The 20292-nt window shown below is 48.0% G+C and overlaps 1 protein-coding gene across 4 annotated transcripts in view; it reads left to right on the plus strand.

Annotated features, from left to right (window-relative positions):
- LOC130272835 (uncharacterized) overlaps positions 1-20073 on the plus strand; it is a 92241-nt gene extending 72168 nt beyond the window's left edge. For 3 of the 4 annotated variants that reach the window (XM_056518775.1, XM_056518773.1, XM_056518776.1), the window contains 16 exons: positions 326-445; positions 1694-1849; positions 4810-4902; positions 6124-6279; positions 6439-6534; positions 6612-6767; positions 8553-8636; positions 8762-8914; positions 9560-9709; positions 10314-10442; positions 10617-10796; positions 12133-12252; positions 12340-12477; positions 12572-12837; positions 13637-13773; positions 19545-20073. In XM_056518775.1, the coding sequence (XP_056374750.1) occupies positions 326-445; positions 1694-1849; positions 4810-4902; positions 6124-6279; positions 6439-6534; positions 6612-6767; positions 8553-8636; positions 8762-8914; positions 9560-9709; positions 10314-10442; positions 10617-10796; positions 12133-12252; positions 12340-12477; positions 12572-12579 (1739 nt within the window). In that variant the 3' untranslated portion in view covers positions 12580-12837; positions 13637-13773; positions 19545-20073. Of the gene's footprint in view, positions 1-325; positions 446-1693; positions 1850-4809; positions 4903-6123; positions 6280-6438; positions 6535-6611; positions 6768-8552; positions 8637-8761; positions 8915-9559; positions 9710-10313; positions 10443-10616; positions 10797-12132; positions 12253-12339; positions 12478-12571; positions 12838-13636; positions 13788-19544 lie in introns of all 4 variants that reach the window. The other variant, XM_056518774.1, reaches the window with a different exon arrangement.
- Positions 20074-20292: the final 219 nt, after the last annotated feature.

Raw genomic sequence — 20292 nt, forward strand, 5'->3', positions numbered from 1 at the left:
AACAAAAGCAAAAACTCTTTATAATACAATCTAGATCAGAGTGCCTCCAGCTGTTGCAAAACTACAACTACCACCATGCCCGGACGGCTGTCCGGACATGCTGGGAGTTGTAGTTTCACAATAGCTGGAGGCATATTGGCTTGAAAACTCTATAATCTAGAGACAGTGCCACACCTGCTTAGTGGTCACGTCCGGTATTACACTTGAGCTCCTCTGAAGTAAATGCACCTGAGCTGCAATACCAGACACATCCTGCGTACAAGTGTGGCGCTATTTCTTTTGGAAATATTTAGCTCATTTTTTTTACATTTATTTCTTTTTTCAGGAGTCGTTGCCGAAACAAAAGGCGTAAAAGTCAAACAGGAGAAAGACGACAATCCGCCGCCGGAGGCCTCCAGACAATGGATCCCGCCACCGCAGAGTCCTGACGCCTCCAAACAGCCAGGTGAGCAGACGGGAACATGTCAATCTAAAGGGTGCAATTCACACATGCAGTTTTTTACTTTTTAGTATGGATCCTAGAAGTAGCTGTCTTTCCATAAAGGGGTACTCCGGAGAGGGGGGAAATTTATTTTATTTTTTTCCTCAAATGAATTGGTTCCAGAAAATTATACAGATCTGTAAATTACTTCTATATAAAAATCTTAATCCTTCCAGTACTTATCAGCTGCTGTATGCTCCACAGGAAGTTGTGTGGTTCTTTCCAGTCTGGCCACAGTGCTCTCTGCTGACACCTGTCCGTGCCAGGAACTGTCCAGAGTACAAGCTAATCCCATAGCAAACCTACCCTGCTCTGGACAGTTCCTGACACGGACAGAGGTGTCAGCAGAAAGCACTGTGGTGAGACTGGAAAGGCTGTAGTATACAGCAGCTGATAAGTACTAGAAGGATTAAGATTTTTATATAGAAGTAATTTACAAAACTTTATAACTTTCTGGCACCAGTTGATTTAAAAAAATTAGTTTTCCTCCGGAGTACCCCTTTTAGGATCTACTATTTCTTTTCATTCCGTTATTGGCTTTGGAGGTAGAAAAAAAAAGAGGATATGTAAGAAAACTGCATGTGTGAATTCAGCCCTAGGGTTAAGTAAAGTGGCACCAAAATGTCCATTGACTCTATAGTTACCATCGGCGTTTCATATCCATACCACATAGCTTGAATATAAGTAATAATTAAAACCCATATCGGATATTTATGGGTTAAAAATGGAAAAAAAAAATAATAATAATAATAAAAAAAAAAAATATATATATATATATATATATATATATATATATTAGAAAAAACTGCTAATTTCTTCAAGAAACCGCTTCACCCCTGTCCTCAGGTTGTGTGTGGTATTACAACTCTGCTCCATTCACTTGAACAGAACAGAGCTGCAGTACCACAACCGACCTGAGGACAGGGGTGGCAATGTTTCGGGAAGAAATCAGCTCTGTTTTTCTAAGGCAATCAATATTACACCTGCTTGCTGTTGGTTTCCGTGCACCTAAAAATATCAAAGTTTAGGATTTTGTTAACAGTCTAGAAGAGTGCTTCCTGACCAGGGTGCCTCCAGCTGTTGCAAAACTACAACTTCCAGCCGGAGGCTGTCCGTGCATGCTGGGAGTTGCAGATTTACTACAGCGGGAGGCACCCTGGTCGGGAAACACTGGTGTAGATATAGGGTTAATTGCTGTTTAATTCTTTGCAGGACCCTCGGCCACGAACATCCACCTGACGGGGCTGATGAGGCTGATGGAGGAGATCCCCTGCACCGAATCCAGCAGCTCCTCCCGCACCATGTACAGTATCGCTGTCGGACACTCGCTGGCCAGGAGGATGGACAGATCCGGTTACCTCTGTAACGGTGAGAGGAGGAAAGGGTTAATAGGTTATAATCTCCTTTAGTTACCAATCTGGTGCAGCCGTTTGGCTTTGCTACAGTGTATCAGGGAAAATGTATCTTTGTGTTTTTTTTTTTTTGTTTTTTATCAATATAGTTTTTATTAAGCTTTAACCCCTTAAGGACTCAGCCCATTTTGGCCTTAAGGACTCAGACAATTTAATTTTTACGTTTTCATTTTTTCCTCCTCGCCTTCTAAAAATCATAACTCTTTTATATTTTCATCCACAGACTAGTATGAGGGCTTGTTTTTTGCGCGACCAGTTGTCCTTTGTAATGACATAACTCATTATATCATTAAATGTATGGCGCAACCAAAAAACACTATTTTTGTGGGGAAATTAAAACGAAAAACGCAATTTTGCTAATTTTGGAAGGTTTTGTTTTCACGCCGTACAATTTATGGTAAAAGTGACGTGTGTTCTTTATTCTGAGGGTCAATACGATTAAAATGATACCCATTATTACATACTTTTATATTATTGTTGCGCTTAAAAAAAATCACAAACTTTTTAACCAAATTAGTACGTTTATAATCCCTTTATTTTGATGACCTCTAACTTTTTTATTTTTCCGTATAAGTGGCGGTATGGGGGCCCATTTTTTGCGCCATGATCTGTACTTTTTTTTGATACCACATTTGCATATAAAAAACTTTTAATACATTTTTTATAATTTTTTTTTTTAATAAAATGTATTAAAAAAAGTAGGAATTTTGGACTTTTTTTTATTTTTTTTCGTTCACGCCGTTCACCGTACGGGATCATTAACATTTTATTTTAATAGTTCGGACATTTACGCACGCGGCGATACCAAATATGTCTATAAAAAATGTTTTTTACGCTTTTTGGGGGTAAAATAGGAAAAAACGGACGTTTTACTTTTTTATTGGGGGAGGGGATTTTTCACTTTTTTTTAACTTTTACTTTTACATTTTTTTACATTTTTTTTTACACTTGAATAGTCCCCATAGGGGACTATTCATAGCAATACCATAATTGCTAATACTGATCTGTTCTATGTATAGGACATAGAACAGATCAGTGTTATCGGCGATCTTCTGCTCTGGTCTGCTCGATCACAGACCAGAGCAGGAGACGCCGGGAGCCGGACGGAGGAAGGAGAGGGGACCTCCGTGCGGCGTTATGAATGATCGGATCCCCGCAGCAGCGCTGCGGGCGATCCGATCGTTCATTTAAATCGCGAACCGCCGCAGATGCCGGGATCTGTATTGATCCCGGCACCTGAGGGGTTAATGGCGGACGCCCGCGAGATCGCGGGCGTCGGCCATTGCCGGCGGGTCCCTGGCTGCGATTAGCAGCCGGGATCAGCCGCGCATGACACGGGCATCGCTCCGATGCCCGCGGTTATGCTTAGGACGTAAATGTACGTCCTGGTGCGTTAAGTACCACCTCACCAGGACGTACATTTACGTCCTGCGTCCTTAAGGGGTTAAAGGGGTGCTCCGGTGGAAAACTATTTGTTTATTAAATCAACTGGTGCCAGAAAGTTATACAGATTTGTAAATTACTTCTATTAAAAAAAAATCTTAATCCTTCCAGTACTTATCAGCTGCTGTATGCTCCACAGGAAGTTGTGTAGTTCTTTCCAGTCTGACCATAGTGCTCTCTGCTGACACCTCTGTACGTGTCAGGAACTGTCCAGAGCAGGAAAGGTTTGCTATGGGGATTTGCTCCTACTCTAGAATAGGTACAAGAGAAAAAGTGTGTGTGTGTGTGTATATGTATGTATGTATATATGTATATATATATATATATATATATATATATATATATATATATATATACACACACACACACACATATATATACATATATACACACACATATATAGAAAGAGAGAGAGTATACATCTATATATCGGGGATCTCTTTTTACGTGCTACGGAGCATCATTGGTGCAGTGTTGTTATAGGACATTTTTAGCAGGATTTAAAAAATCAAGTAACAAAAATATACAAGTAACATTAAGGTTAATGGGATCTCTTGGGATCTTTTGTTCTTCGTTTTCTTACAGCAGTGTTTCCCAATCAGGGTGCCTCCAGCTGTTGCAAAACTACAACTCCCAGCATGTTTGGACAGCCTCTGTTGCCAAACAACTACTCCCATTTTGCCTTAAAGGGGTACTCCGCCCCTAGGGGATAATATGTCTGATCACAGGGGTCCCGCCGCTGGGGACCCCCGCAATCTCTACTGCGGCACCCCAGACATCCAGTGCACGGAGCGAACTTCGCTACGTGTCGGATGACTGGGGATGCGGGGGTTTGTGATGTGACGTCACACCCCCTCCCATAGACTTGCATTGAGGGGGCGTGGCCGTGACATCACGAGCCTCTGATGCTTCACCCGACACTCTAAACCGACACCGGGTGCAGCAGGGAGATCACGGGGTGTCCCCAGCGGCAGGACCCCCGCGATCAGACATCTTATCCCCTATCCTTTGGAGTTTTGCAACATTTGTAAATCTTTAGTTTTGATAGAGCTTGGTGGGGGTTGTAGTTGTGCAGAGTCATAGATTGGAGTGCAGCCTCACCCTTGTTTTAAAAGGGTACTCCAGGGAAGTGATGCATATATCCACTGTCCACAGGATAGAGGGTAGGGGTCTCCTGTTCGCGGCCCGGCCACTTACCCTTACTTGGCGTTCTCCAGCCCCCAGCTTCTGAGATGAGCGCTAGTGACAGCCCACTCAGCCAATCACCAGCCCTGATAGGGGTCCCATGTCAGCTGCTGAGCGAGCCGTCACTTGTGCCCATATCTGAGAGTGGGGTCCGGAGCGTGCCAAGGATGGGTAAGTAGTCGGGGGCCCTGTACGGGAAATTGTGGGGGTCTCGCATATCCTGTGGGTAGGGGATACGTTTCAATTCCTTGGAGTGCCCCTATAATGACCCTGTTTCCTCCTCTTTAGATGACTCCAGTTTCCAGGCGGAGCTGAATGACAGTACCATAGCCTCGGTGGACTCTGTGTACAGCGATGACACCAGCTTGTCCTCTGAAAACGGTAATGGGTCAGGGTCACTCTCCCGTCTTCTGCCCTTGTACACACCTTAGATGACGAATAGCTTGATTGATAAGTGATAGCTAAAACCCTTATCGTATATTCCTGGGTTCGTGGGGCTGCAGGGGGATGTGAAGAGTTAAAGGGAATATCCAGAAATTGATATCTAATTTATTTCAAAAACAGCGCCACCCATGTCCTCATGTTGTGTGTGGTATTACAGCTCTGCTCCATTCAATTCACTGGAACCTGAACTGCAGTGCCACAGACAACCACACATAGAATACTGGAAACAACTGTACAGAGCACTATACTGCAAACATATATACATATAATCCGCACCATAATGCAAACAAATATACATATAATCCGCACCATACTGCAAACATATATACATATAATCCGCACCATACTGCAAACATATATACATATAATCCGCACCATACTGCAAACATATATACATATAATCCGCACCATACTGCAAACATATATACATATAATCCGCACCATACTGCAAACATATATACATATAATCCGCACCATACTGCAAACATATATACATATAATCCGCACCATACTGCAGATAATATGTAATATACACTAATCCGCACCATAGAAACAAGGCACTAGGAAACACACACAGAATGCTGGAAACAACTGTACACAGCATACACTATAATCCGCACCATACTGCAAAAGTCAGCAATCTATAAAGCAGTGTTTCCCAACCAGAATGCCTCCAGCTGCTGCAAAACTACAACTCCCGACAAGCCCAGACTGACTAGAAACAAGGCACTAGGAAACACACACAGAATGCTGGAAATAACTACACAGAGCATACACTATAATCCGCACCTTACTGCAAAAGTCAGCAATCTATAAAGCAGTGTTTCCTAACCAGTGTGCCTCCAGCTGTTGCAAAACTACAACTCCCAGCATATCCTGATACAGCCTGTGGCTCCGCAGCTGCCCCAAATGAAAACTACAACTCCCAGCATGTTGGACTATATAGTAGTATCTAGTATAGGTCAATGTTTCCCAAACAGGGGTGCCTCCAGCTGTTGCAAAACTACGACTCCCAGCATGCCCGGACAGCCGTTGGCTGTCCGGGCATGCCGGGAGTTGTAGTTTTGCAACAACTGGAGGCCACCTGGTTGAGAAACACTGGTCTAGAAAATCCGATAGTCATCATCCAGTTGACGTCTCCTGTTTCCTGATCCACAGTGGGCCCCTCGTATTCGGCGATCGGTGGGCTGCAGAGGGTGGTGAGCGAGTTTGCCGAATTGGGGTCGGTCAGTCCTCTTGTGGCGGTTGCCGCTCCCCCCATCTCCAGTGTCCAGGAAGGAATTGGGCTGAAGAAACCTAAAGAGGCTTTGTCTGGTAAGTAGATCCGTATGTGGCCGAGGCCGGTGACAACATAGTGCGAACAGTCACAACCCATTAGGAGCAAATCAGCGACCCGACAACTGAGGCGCCACTAGCAGGGAATGTATCTTACCCTTATTGTATCCATGATGTTAACTCTTTGCTTCTCCACAGTCTCTGCAGCCTCCACCCCCCGGCTGAACGAGAGCGTCCGGCCTTCGCCCCGGGATACTGTTGGGGTCACATCCAGCGCCTGCTCTGCTGAGAACGGTAAGAGAACAAGGTTTAGACTTCTTACGTCCGTGAAGGTCGGTCCTGTACTCAGCCCCTGATGTTTCATCTCTTAGGGGAAGCGGCCTTTGCTGCGCTTCGTGGCCTGCAGAAGGTCGTCCACGGATTTGTGGAACAAGAGTGTGTGAGTCCCATAAGTGCGGTCAGGATCAGCACCCCCAATGCCGGCCCGCGGGACTGTCCGGGGAGGAAAACCTGTCAGGACGAAGAAGGTAACAGGACGGGTCTACACATCCCGATTATGTCACGTCTGTTACGGGTGCCAGTGTAGGTGATGTCTACAAATATAGGCCACGTCTATTGTAGGTGCCAGTCAGGGCTGGTGCAATGATTTTTTGCCACCCCCTGACTCCACCCACTGGCCTACCCTTTAAAACGCCCCACCTTACTACTGGGGTGACACACTGTAACAAACCATCTCCTCATGTAATCTCCTTCCTACTGGGGTGACACACTGTAACAAACCATCTCCTCATGTAATCTCCTTACTACTAGGGTGACACACTGTAACAAACCTTCTCCTCATGTAATCTCCTTACTACTGGGGTGACACACTGTAACAAACCATCTCCTCATGTAATCTCCTTACTACTGGGGTGACACACTGTAACAAACCATCTCCTCATGTAATCTCTTTACTACTGGGGTGACACACTGTAACAAACCATCTCCTCATGTAATCTCCTTACTACTGGGGTGACACACTGTAACAAACCCCCTCCTCATGTAATCTCCTTCCTACTGGGGTGACACACTGTAACAAACAATCTCCTCATGTAATTGCTTTACTACTGGGGTGACACACTGTAACAAACCTCCTCCTCATGTAATCTCCTTACTACTAGGGTATAACACTGTAACAAACCTCCTCCTCCTCATGTAATCTCCCTACTACTGGGGTGACACACTGTAACAACCCCCTCCTCATGTAATCTCCCTACTACTAGGGTGACACACTGTAACAAACCTCCTCCTCCTCCTCATGTAATCTCCTTACTACTGGGGTGACACACTGTAACAACCCCCTCCTCATATAATCTCCCTACTACTAGGGTGACACACTGTAACAAATCTCCTCCTCCTCATGTAATCTCCTTACTACTGGGGTGACACACTGTAACAAACCTCCTCCTCATGTAATCTCCTTACTACTGGGGTGACACACTGTAACAAACCTCCTCCTCATGTAATCTCCTTACTACTGGTGTGACACACTGTAACAAACCTTCTCCTCATGTAATCTCCTTACTACAGGGGTGACACACTGTAACAAACCTCCTCCTCATGTAATCTCCTTACTACTGGGGTGACACACTGTAACAAACCCCCTCCTCATGTAATCTCCTTACTACTGGGGTGACACACTGTAACAAACCTCCTCCTCATGTAATCTCCTTACTACTGGGGTGACACACTGTAACAAACCCCCTTCTCATGTAATCTCCTTACTACTGGGGTGACACACTGTACCAAACCTCCTCCTCATGTAATCTCCTTACTACTGGGGTGACACACTGTAACAAACCCCCTCCTCATGTAATCGCCTTACTACTGGGGTGACACACTGTAACAAACCTCCTCCTCATGTAATCTTCTTACTACTGGGGTGACACACTGTAACAAACCCCCTCCTCATGTAATCTTCTTACTACTGGGGTGACACACTGTAACAAACCCCCTTCTAATGTAATCTCCTTACTACTGGTGTGACACACTGTAACAAACCTCCTCCTCATGTAATCTCCTTACTACTGGGGTGACACACATTAGAGGGGGTGTTATGGTGGTGACGCTGGTTGAGCGAGTGGTTCAGATAGTGGCTGTTTAACTTTCTTGTGGCGGGCAGAGTGGCGCCCCCATCACGAGGGTGCTCTAGGCAGCCGCCTATTTTGCCTATAGGCAGAGCCGTGTGCCAGTGTAGATGATGTCTGCCCATATAGTGTAGCTGGTGTATATAGATGGTGTATATAAATCCTTGTTTTGTTTTTTTTCTGCAGCGGCATCCCCCCATCTCCAAGGCTTGTCTCCGGCACCGCTCAGCCGCTTTCTGTGTGACACCGGAAAATGGCTTCCTGAACCGGGTACGAAGCTTCCATCAGGCTAGATATATCCTTTATACGAGGTCGCCCCCATACTGGGCACCCGCATGACCCCAGACGTCTGTGTCTCCCCATATGGTTTGATGTATTTTTCCTCCTCTCGATAGACTCCTCCTACTCGGCACTCAGCGGTCTGCAGAAAGTGGTGAACGGCTTCTCGGAGATGAGCTGCGTCAGCCCGTTCTCTGCCGTCAGCACCCCGGTCAGCGAGGTCACCGCAGAGGTCTCCGTCCAGCGGAGGAGCGATTCCCAGACTCAAGGTGAGATGTGGTTCTCTTCTGATCTAGACAATATTAAAACATGGCTGCTGATCTGCGCTGATTAATACCCTTTCCATATTGCAAAACTACAACTCCCAGCATGCCCCGACAGCCAACGGCTGTCGGGGCATGCTGGGAGTTGTAGTTTTGCAACAGCTGAAGGCACCTTGGTTGGGAAACACTGCTTCTTTATAGATTGCTGACTTTTGCAGTATGGTGCGGATTATAGTGTATGCTCTGTGGCTTTGTTTTCAGCATTCTATGTGTGCTTCCCATTGCCTTGTTTCTAATCAGTCCGGGCATGCTGGGAGTTATAGTTTTGAAACAGCTGGAGGCACTCTGGTTAGGAAAACACTGCTTTACAGATTGCTGATTTGGAGCATGGTGCGGATTATAGTATATTGTCTGTGTAGTTATTTCCAGCATTCTATGTGTGTTTCCCAGTGCCTTGTTTCTAGTCAATCTGGGCATGCTGGGAGTTTTAGTTTTGCAACAGCTGGAGGATCCTTGGTTGGGAAACACTGCTTTATGGATTGCTGACTTCTGCAGCATAGTGCGGATTATAGTGTCTGCTTTGTGCAGTTGTTTACAGAACCTGCGTTGTGTGTATTTCCGCCGACTAATGTCCTTCTCTTCCCTTCACAGACTGTGTCTCCTCGACCCTCATCGGTCTGAAGAATATCAACGGGGCCCCTGATACCGCCTGCCTGAGCCCCCTCACCGTAGCCAGTAACGTTTCCAGCGAGAGCGACGCCGCTCCGGCCGCAAAGAGGAGATGTGAGCGCCGCGATGACGGTTCGTCATGTTATTATAACTTCTATAATATACGCTACTCCAGGCCTGGGAATACAACAAATTGTAAGGGCCCATTCACGTATGTTGCACTGCGTAAAATCCAGTGCAGCAGCCTCCCATTGTTTTCAGTGGGGTTCTGCCTGGACTTTCCTTGTGGAAATTACGTAGTGTGAATTAGGGCCTTAAAAAGTGTATAATTGCGGTCACATCTCTGCCAAAAGCGACAGGAGGACGCTCTGCATAGGCATCTGTACAACACCGGGAGCATACCCTATAATCCGCACCATTCTGCAAAAGTCAGGAATCTATAAAGCAGTGTTTCCCAACCAGTGTGCCTCCAGCTGTAGCAAAACTACAACTCCGAGCATGCTCGGACTGACGAGAAACAAGGCACTAGAAAACACGCACAGAATGCTGGAAACAACTGCTCAGAGAATACACTATAATCCGCACCACACTGCAAAGTCAGCAATCTATAAAGCAGTGTTTCATAAATGTGCCAATGGCTGTCCGGGCATGCTGGGATTTGTAGTTTTGCAACAGCGGGAGGAGAGAGAATCCTGAATTATACATTTTATAAATGTATTTATCTTTTTTTTTTCAGGCCATAACTCTGAACATTCTGGCAGCTCGTCGACCTCCCGGGCCCCCAGCAGCCATTGCATCGACCTGACCCAGGAGGAGGAGCCGGTGTGCAGCAAGAACAAGATGAGGAGGCCGAAGACCAGGGAAGGTAAATATGTATGAATAAATACATATATATATAATTATTCAGAGCGCAGCACCACATATATCCTTTCCTGATAGTCCTATACAATGTATCAAACTGGATACAATTGTAGCAAATGGGGAAAAAAATCAGTATCAGGATAACGAGCTTATTCTAAACCTTGTATCTGGCTCACAGCGCCCCCTCTCAGCCGAAACAAAGAATTACCCATCAGCCGGCCCGAGAATCCCAGAGCCAGACCCTCCGGCAGCGGCCAGAACCCCTGTAACCAGCTGATCGATCTGACAGAAGAGGATGAAACCCTGAGCAAATCCAACGTATCTAATCCAGAAGCAGCCCGGAAACCGAGTCATACAGGTGAATGCAGCAAGATTGTGTTACTGTGGTTATTAGGCGCTGTTCACACCTTGGTACTGATAATGTTCTCATACAATGGCTACCAGTTGAACCAATGTGACTTTAGGGCCTTCATTTAAATAGCAAAACTAATTTGGCATGTGTAGTGTGTGTGCAGTACTAGGTGCAGGTGTTCTGTGTGTGTACAGTACTAGGTGTAGTGTGTGTGCAGTACTAGGTGCAGGTGTTCTGTGTGTGTACAGTACTAGGTGTAGTGTGTGTGCAGTACTAGGTGCAAGTGTACTGTGTGTGCAGTGCTAGGTGTAGTGTGTATGCAGTACTAGATGCAGGTGTTCTGTGTGTGTACAGTACTAGGTGTAGTGTGTGCGCAGTACTAGGTGTAGTGTGTGTGCAGTACTAGGTGCAAGTGTACTGTGTGTGTGCAGTGCTAGGTGTAGTGTGTGTGCAGTACTAGGTGCAAGTGTTCTGTGTGTGTTTAGTGCTAGGTGTAGTGTGTGTGCAGTACTAGGTGCAAGTGTACTGTGTGTGTGCAGTGCTAGGTGTAGTGTGTGTGCAGTACTAGGTGCAAGTGTACTGTGTGTGTGCAGTGCTAGGTGTAGTGTGTGTGCAGTACTAGGTGCAAGTGTACTGTGTGTGTGCAGTGCTAGGTGTAGTGTGTGTGCAGTACTAGGTGCAGGTGTTCTGTGTGTCTGTAGTGCTAGGTGTAGTGTGTGTGTGCGCGCAGTACTAAGTGCAAGTGTTCAGAGTGTTTGTGCAGTTATAGGTGTAGTGTGTGTGTGTGTGCAGTACTAGGTGTAGTGTGTGTGTGCAGTTATAGGTGCAGGTGTAGTGTGTGTGTGCATGCAGTACTAGGTGTAGTGTGTGCATTACTAGGTGTATTGTGTGCAGTACTAGGTGCGGGTGTACTGGGTGTGCAGTACTAGGTGTAGTGTGTGTATTGTGTGTGCAGTACTAGGTGCAGTGTGTGTATTGTGTGTGCAGTACTAGGTGCGGGTGCAGTGTGTGTACTGTGTGTGCAGTACTAGGTGCTGGTGTAGTGTGTGTGTGCAGTACTAGGTGTGGGTATAGTGTGTGTGTGTGTGTACTGTGTGTGCAGTACTAGGTGCGGGTGTAGTGTGTGTACTGTGTGTGCAGTACTAGGTGTTGGGTGTAGTGTGTGTACTGTGTGTGCAGTACTAGGTGTGGGTTTAGTGTGTGTGTGTGCAGTACTAGGTGCGGGTGTAGTGTGTGTACTGTGTGTGCAGTACTAGGTGTGGGTGTACTGTGTGTAGTTTGCTGTTTTGCTCGCTGAATTTCGTCTCCTATAATCACCTCCGCCCCCTGGTTTCCCCCTCAGGTCTCGCACTGAATCCCCCTCTTCCTGAGCAGCACAGACCCCCTCTGAACTTACCGAAGGATTTTAGTGGCAAACTGGACAAACCTCTGGATCCGGGGGCATCGGGCTCCAGCAGAGGGGGTAACTACATCAGATCTGCTCCATGTGGGGGAGATGATACCGGGCCGGGCTCATGCCCTTTATACTCATCTTCTCTTTATATTTCAGCTGTTCCTGCCGTCAATGAACATCTTAGTGGTCTGGAGAAGCTCCTTAAAGGAGTCCCAACATTTACCCCGGGGAGCAGACCCAGCGGGCAGCAGGCCTGGAGCGGGGGCTGGTGGTTCAAGAGTACATCGCCTCATGGTACCGCGCACCCCTCCTATACACGTGTGTGTGTGTATATATATATATATGTCAGGATCATTAGTGACCTAATTATATTTCCTTCTTCCTCTAGAAACTTGAAACCATTTCCGCCATTGACGATGACCAGAAGTGACGGGAGCGGGAGAGAAGCGTCTTTGCAGCAGTGTTTATTTGGGTCCGACCTTGCTCAGAACCATAGGGCAACCTGCAAAAAATACAAAAAACTGTGAATCTGAGAAGGTTCTACAAATACATGCAATAACCCGGAGACTGCGGAGGGTCGTATGGAGGCGGATGGGCCACAGTAGCTGCACGTATGGAGAGTAAAGTGGTCAGGACAAGTCTCCAGTAAAGCCGGTGAGTACCTGACACTATAGCAGTGTGTCCCCAACCAGTGTGCCTCCAGCTGTAGCAAAACTACAACTTCCAGCATGCCCGGACTGAATAGAGACTAGGGAACACGCACAGAATGCTGGAAACAACTGCACAAAGAATACACTATAATCCGCACCATACTGTAAAAGTCAGCATGTACGCTATAATCCGCACCATACTGCAAAAGTCAGCATATACACTATAATCCGCACCATACTGCAAAAGTCAGCATATACGCTATAATCCGCACCATACTGCAAAAGTCAGCATATACGCTATAATCCGCACCATACTGCAAAAGTCAGCATATACGCTATAATCCGCACCATACTGCAAAAGTCAGCATATACGCTATAATCCGCACCATACTGCAAAAGTCAGCATATACACTATAATCCGCACCATACTGCAAAAGTCAGCATATACACTATAATCCGCACCATGCTGCAAAAGTCAGCATATACACTATAATCCGCACCATACTGCAAAAGTCAGCATATACGCTATAATCCGCACCATACTGCAAAAGTCAGCATATACGCTATAATCCGCACCATACTGCAAAAGTCAGCATATACGCTATAATCCGCACCATACTGCAAAAGTCAGCATATACGCTATAATCCACACCATCCTGCAAAAGTCAGCATATACACTATAATCCACACCATACTGCAAAAGTCAGCATATACACTGCTGGAGGCACACTGGTTAGAAAAAAAAAACCTTCAGTAATGTCTGAACTATAGAAAAACCTAAACACGACATCTTCTCTCCACAGGGGGCGCTCTCCGCACCAGGCACCCCGTAGTGGACTTGTCAGCTGTTCGTGATACGGTAGTAAATGGTTCTCGTGCATCCGGCTTTTTCAGGGGTGAGACCTGTAGCGGATAGTAACGGATGTTGTCCCGGGGCCAAGTAAGTACTCACAGGTTGGTTCATTGGACTTTCCTATTTAAAGGGTTACTCTAGCTTTAAAAATGTGTCCCTTATCTGCAGGATAAGCGATAAGTGTCTATTCCCAGGGGGTCGGAATTCAGGGACCCCCTCACAATAAGACACTTATTCTGTAGACAGGGGATACATTATTTTTTATTCCCCTGAAGGGGGCCCCGGGGCATAAAGTGCAAGGTCATCACGCACTCCATACATTGTCTACAGGAGCGGGGGAGTTACTTAAGGTCACAGGATCCCCTGTGATCAAACACAAATCCTCTATTCTATAGACAGGGTAAACGTTTCTACATGCTGGAGTACCCCTTTAACGTTAAAATATAGATACCTGATGAGAGTCATATCTATCAGGGGTCTGTGTACCTACTGGGGAGCCCTACCTGATGGGGGTCATATCTATCAGGGGTCTGTGTACCTACTGGGGAGCCCTACCTGATGGGGGTCATATCTATATCGGGGTCTATGTACCTACTGGGGAGCCCTACCTGATGGGGGTCATATCTATATGGGGTCTATGTACCTACTGGGGAGCCCTACCTGATGGGGGTCATATCTATATGGGGTCTATGTACCTACTGGGGAGCCCTACCTGATGGGGGTCATATCTATATGGGGGCCTGTGTACCTACTGGGGAGCCCTACCTGATGGGGGTCATATCTATCAGGGGTCTATGTACCTACTGGGGAGCCCTACCTGATGGGGGTCATATCTATATGGGGTCTATGTACCTACTGGGGAGCCCAACCTGATGGGGGTCATATCTATCTGGGGGCCTATGTACCTACTGGGAGCCCTACCTGATGGGGGTCATATCTATCAGGGGTCTGTGTACCTACTGGGGAGCCCTACCTGATGGGGGTCATATCTATATGGGGGCCTGTGTACCTACTGGGGAGACCTACCTAATGGGGGTCATATCTATATATATAGATATGACCCCCATCTGTGTACCTACTGGGGAGCCCAACCTGATGGGGGTCATATCTATATGGGGGTCTGTGTACCTACTGGGGAGCCCTACCTGATGGGGGTCATATCTATATGGGGCCGGTGTACCTACTGGGGAGCCCTACCTGATGGGGGTCATATCTATATGGGGGTCTGTGTACCTACTGGGGAGCCCTACCTGATGGGGGTCATATCTATATCGGGGCCGGTGTACCTACTGGGGAGCTCTACCTGATGGGGGTCATATCTATATGGGGTCTGTGTACCTACTGGGGAGCCCTACCTGATGGGGGTTATATCTATATATGGGGGTCTGTGTACCTACTGGGGAGCCCTACCTGATGGGGGTCATATCTATATGGGGGTCTGTGTACCTACTGGGAAGCATTACCTGATGGGGGTCATATCTATATGGGGCCTGTGTACCTACTGGGGAGCCCAACCTGATGGGGGTCATATCTATATGGGGGTCTGTGTACCTACTGGGAAGCTCTACCTGATGAGAGTCATATCTATATAGGGTCTGTGTACCTACTGGGGAGCCCAACCTGATGGGGGTCATATCTATATGGGGGTCTGTATACCTACTGGGGAGCTCTACCTGATGGGGATCATATCTATATGGGGGCCTGTGTACCTACTGGGGAGACCTACCTAATGGGGGGTCATATCTATATAGGGTCTGTGTACCTACTGGGGAGCCCTACCTGATGGGGGTCATATCTATATAGGGTCTGTGTACCTACTGGGGAGCCCTACCTGATGGGGGTCATATCTATATGGGGGTCTATGTACCTACTGGGGAGCCCAACCTGATGGGGGTCATATCTATATGGGGGTCTGTGTACCTACTGGGGAGCCCTACCTGATGGGGGTCATATCTATATGGGGCCGGTGTACCTACTGGGGAGCCCTACCTGATGGGGGTCATATCTAAATGGGGGCCTGTGTACCTACTGGGGAGACCTACCTGATGGGGGTCATATCTATATGGGGGCCTGTGTACCTACTGCGGAGCCCAACCTGATGGGGGTCATATCTATATGGGGGTCTGTCATATCAATATGGGGGCCTGTGTACCTACTGGGGAGCCCTACCTGATGGGGGTCATGTCTATATGGGGCTCTGTATACCTACTGGGGAGCTCTACCTGATGGGGGTCATATCTATATGGGGGTCTGTGTACCTACTGGGGAGCCCTACCTGATGGGGGTCATATCTATATGGGGGCCTATGTACCTACTGGGGAGCCCTACCTGATGGGGGTCATATCTATATGGGGGACTATGTACCTACTGGGGAGCCCTACCTGATGGGGGTCATATCTATATGGGGGCCTGTGTACCTACTGGGGAGCCCTAACTGATGGGGATCATATCTATATGGGGGCCTGTGTACCTACTGGGGAGACCTACCTAATGGGGGGTCATATCTATATAGGGTCTGTGTACCTACTGGGGAGCCCTACCTGATGGGGGTCATATCTATATGGGGGTCTATGTACCTACTGGGGAGCCCAACCTGATGGGGGTCATATCTATATGGGGGTCTGTGTACCTACTAGGGAGCCCTACCTGATGGGGGTCATATCTATATGGGGCCGGTGTACCTGCTGGGGAGCCCTACCTGATGGGGGTCATATCTAAATGGGGGCCTGTGTACCTACTGGGGAGCCCTACCTGATGGGGGTCATATCTATATGGGGCCTGTGTACCTACTGCGGAGCCCAACCTGATGGGGGTCATATCTATATGGGGGTCTGTGTACCTACTGCGGAGCCCAACCTGATGGGGGTCATATCTATATGGGGGTCTGTCATATCAATATGGGGGCCTGTGTACCTACTGGGGAGCCCAACCTGATGGGGGTCATATCTATATGGGGGTCTGTGTACCTACTGGGGAGCCCTACCTGATGGGGGTCATATCTATATGGGGCCTGTGTACCTACTGGGAAGCTTTACCTGATGAGAGTCATATCTATATGGGATCTGTGTACCTACTGGGGAGCCCAACCTGATGGGGGTCATATCTATATGGGGGTCTGTATACCTACTGGGGAGCTCTACCTAATGGGGGTCATATCTATATGGGGGTCTGTGTACCTACTGGGGAGCCCTACCTGATGGGGGTCATATCTATATGGGGGCCTATGTACCTACTGGGGAGCCCTACCTGATGGGGGTCATATCTATATGGGGGTCTGTGTACCTACTGGGGAGCCCTACCTGATGGGGGTCATATCTATATGGGGGTCTGTGTACCTACTGGGGAGCCCAACCTGATGGGGGTCATATCTATATGGGGGTCTGTGTACCTACTGGGGAGCCCAACCTGATGGGGGTCATATCTATATGGGGCCTGTGTACCTACTGGGGAGCCCTACCTGAGAAGCCCTACCTGATGAGTCATATCTATATGGGGGTCTCTGTACCTACTGGGGAGCCCTACCTGATGGGGGTCATATCTATATGGGGGCCTGTGTACCTACTTGGGAGCCCTACCTGATGGGGGTCATATCTATATAGGGGTCTGTGTACCTACTGGGGAGCCCTACCTGATGGGGGTCATATCTATATGGGGCCTGTGTACCTACTGGGGAGCCCTACCTGAGAAGCCCTACCTGATGAGTCATATCTATATGGGGGTCTCTGTACCTACTGGGGAGCCCTACCTGATGGGGGTCATATCTATATGGGGGCCTGTGTACCTACTTGGGAGCCCTACCTGATGGGGGTCATATCTATATAGGGGTCTGTGTACCTACTGGGGAGCCATACCTGATGGGGGTCATATCTATATATGGGGGTCTGTATACCTACTGGGGAGCTCTACCTGATGGGGGTCATATCTATGGGGGTCTGTGTACCTACTGGGGAGCCCTACCTGATGGGGGTCATATCTATATGGGGGTCTGTATACCTACTGGGGAGCCCTACCTGATGGGGGTCATATATATCGGGGCCGGTGTACCTACTGGGGAGACCTATCTGATGGGGGTCATATCTATATGGGGGGGGCTGTGTACCTACTGGGGAGACCTACCTGATGGGGGTCATATCTATATGGGGCCTGTGTACCTACTGGGGAGCCCTACCTTATGGGGGTCATATCTATATGGGGGCCTGTGTACCTACTGGGGAGCTCTACCTGATGGGGGTCATATCTATATGGGGGCCTGTGTACCTACTGGGGAGCTCTACCTGATGGGGGTCATATCTATATGGGGCCTGTGTACCTACTGGGGAGCCCTACCTGATGGGGTCATATCTACATGGGGGCCTGTGTACCTACTGGGGAGACCTACCTGATGGGGGTCATATGTATATGGGGGTCTATGTACCTACTGGGGAGCCCTACCTGATGGGGTCATATCTATATGGGGGTCTGTGTACCTATTGGGGAGCCCTACCTGATGGGGGTCATATCTATATGGGGGTCTATGTACCTACTGGGGAGCCCTACCTGATGGGGTCATATCTATATGGGGGTCTGTGTACCTATTGGGGAGCCCTACCTGATGGGGGTCATATCTATATGGGGGTCTATGTACCTACTGGGGAGCCCTACCTGATGGGGTCATATCTATATGGGGGTCTGTGTACCTACTGGGGAGCCCTACCTGATGGGGGTCATATCTATCTGGGGGCCTATGTACCTACTGGGGAGCCCTACCTGATGGGGGTCATATCTATCTGGGGGCCTATGTACCTACTGGGGAGCCCTACCTGATGGGGTCATATCTATATGGGGGTCTGTGTACCTACTGGGGAGCCCTACCTGATGGGGGTCATATCTATATGGGGCCTGTGTACCTACTGGGGAGCCCTACCTGATGGGGGTCATATCTATATGGGGGTCTGTGTACCTACTGGGGAGCCTTACCTAATGGGGGTCATATCTAAATGGGGGGTCTGTGTACCTACTGGGGAGCCCTACCTGATGGGGGTCATATATATATGGGGGTCTGTGTACCTACTGGGGAGCCCTACCTGATGGGGGTCATATCTATATGGGGGTCTGTGTACCTACTGGGGAGCCTTACCTAATGGGGGTCATATCTAAATGGGGGGTCTGTGTACCTACTGGGGAGCCCTACCTGATGGGGGTCATATCTATATGGGGGTCTGTGTACCTACTGCGGAGCCCAACCTAATGGGGGTCATATCTATATGGGGCCTGTGTACCTACTGGGGAGCCCTACCTGATGGTAGTCATATCTAAATGGGGGGTCTGTTTACCTACTGGGGAGCCCTACCTGATGGGGGTCATATCTATATGGGGCCTGTGTACCTACTGGGGAGCCCTACCTGATGGGGGTCATATCTATATGGGGTCTGTGTATCTACTGGGGAGCTCTACCTGATGGGGGTCATATCTATCGCGGTCGCGGTGGGGGGAGCGGTGGCGGTGATAGGACTCAGGACCCCTGGACAGGCAGGGGGAGAGTTGCGGTGGCGGTGGTCTATGGCACCGCAAAAGCCACTGCAGTGCATTGATTTAAAGCACCCGCTTTAAATCGATGATCTGCAGCGGTGTCGCGGGGGAATAAATAGCCGATAACTTATACCGGAATATCGGTATAAGTTATCGGCTGTCGGCCCTAAAAAAAACGATATCAGTCGATCCCTAGAAAACACGGCATTAAGGTGAATGGAGTCGAGTTGCAGTACCCCGCGCAACCTGAGGACAGGGGTGGCGCTGTTTGTTGGATAAAATAAAATTTCTAATTCTGGATAACACCTTTTAACAATTTGTTGTTACTCATGTTAACCCCTTCCCTGCAGGTGCAGCCTCCACAGATCCATGTGTGGTTAAGGACAGGACCGTACAGTACCGGGAGCTGGGGATATGGGTGAGCCGTGCAGAGGCCAAACTACCCCAGCAGGGGGCGCTCCTGTATCGGTGGGGAGGAAGAGCAGGCTGGACAGTAGCCGCAGAGACTCGCCATCATGGCCGAATATACTTGGAGCGATTCATGGTGTCTGTGTAAATAGTGTATATTGGCGTCGGCATGACAATCCGCAGCGTGTATATAGACATATATACCGCCCCTCACCCCGAGGATACAGGGTCCTAAAGAGGGAAGGTTTACACTTCGTTATTTTTTATTTTATTTTTCTAAATATTGTTATTACGCGGATGTTCCGCCCCTTTACCTTTTCTGAAATCTACGAATGCACCAAATGATGTAAGATGGATGATGGGGGACGATGGGGGTGGTTGTCCTCAGGACGTTACAGACAGGGTTATAACGGAAAGTGCAATCAGGCTGCAAAATGCATTAAACACGTTCTACCTCACACGAGCTCCTGTGGTTACTGGAAGACAAATACTGTCTATTATTCCCTGTTATCAGCCATTATGGACCAGCACTGATATATCGCTCCAGTACTGATATAACCTCTACGGTCATGGCCGTAAATGTTGGCACCCCTGAAATGTTATATTTTAAGTATTTCTCACAGAAAAGGATTGCAGTAACACAGGTTTTGCTATACACATGTTTATTCCCTTTGTGTGTATTGGAACTAA

Source organism: Hyla sarda, chromosome 5, assembly GCF_029499605.1.
Source record: "Hyla sarda isolate aHylSar1 chromosome 5, aHylSar1.hap1, whole genome shotgun sequence".
Taxonomy (NCBI): domain Eukaryota; kingdom Metazoa; phylum Chordata; class Amphibia; order Anura; family Hylidae; genus Hyla; species Hyla sarda.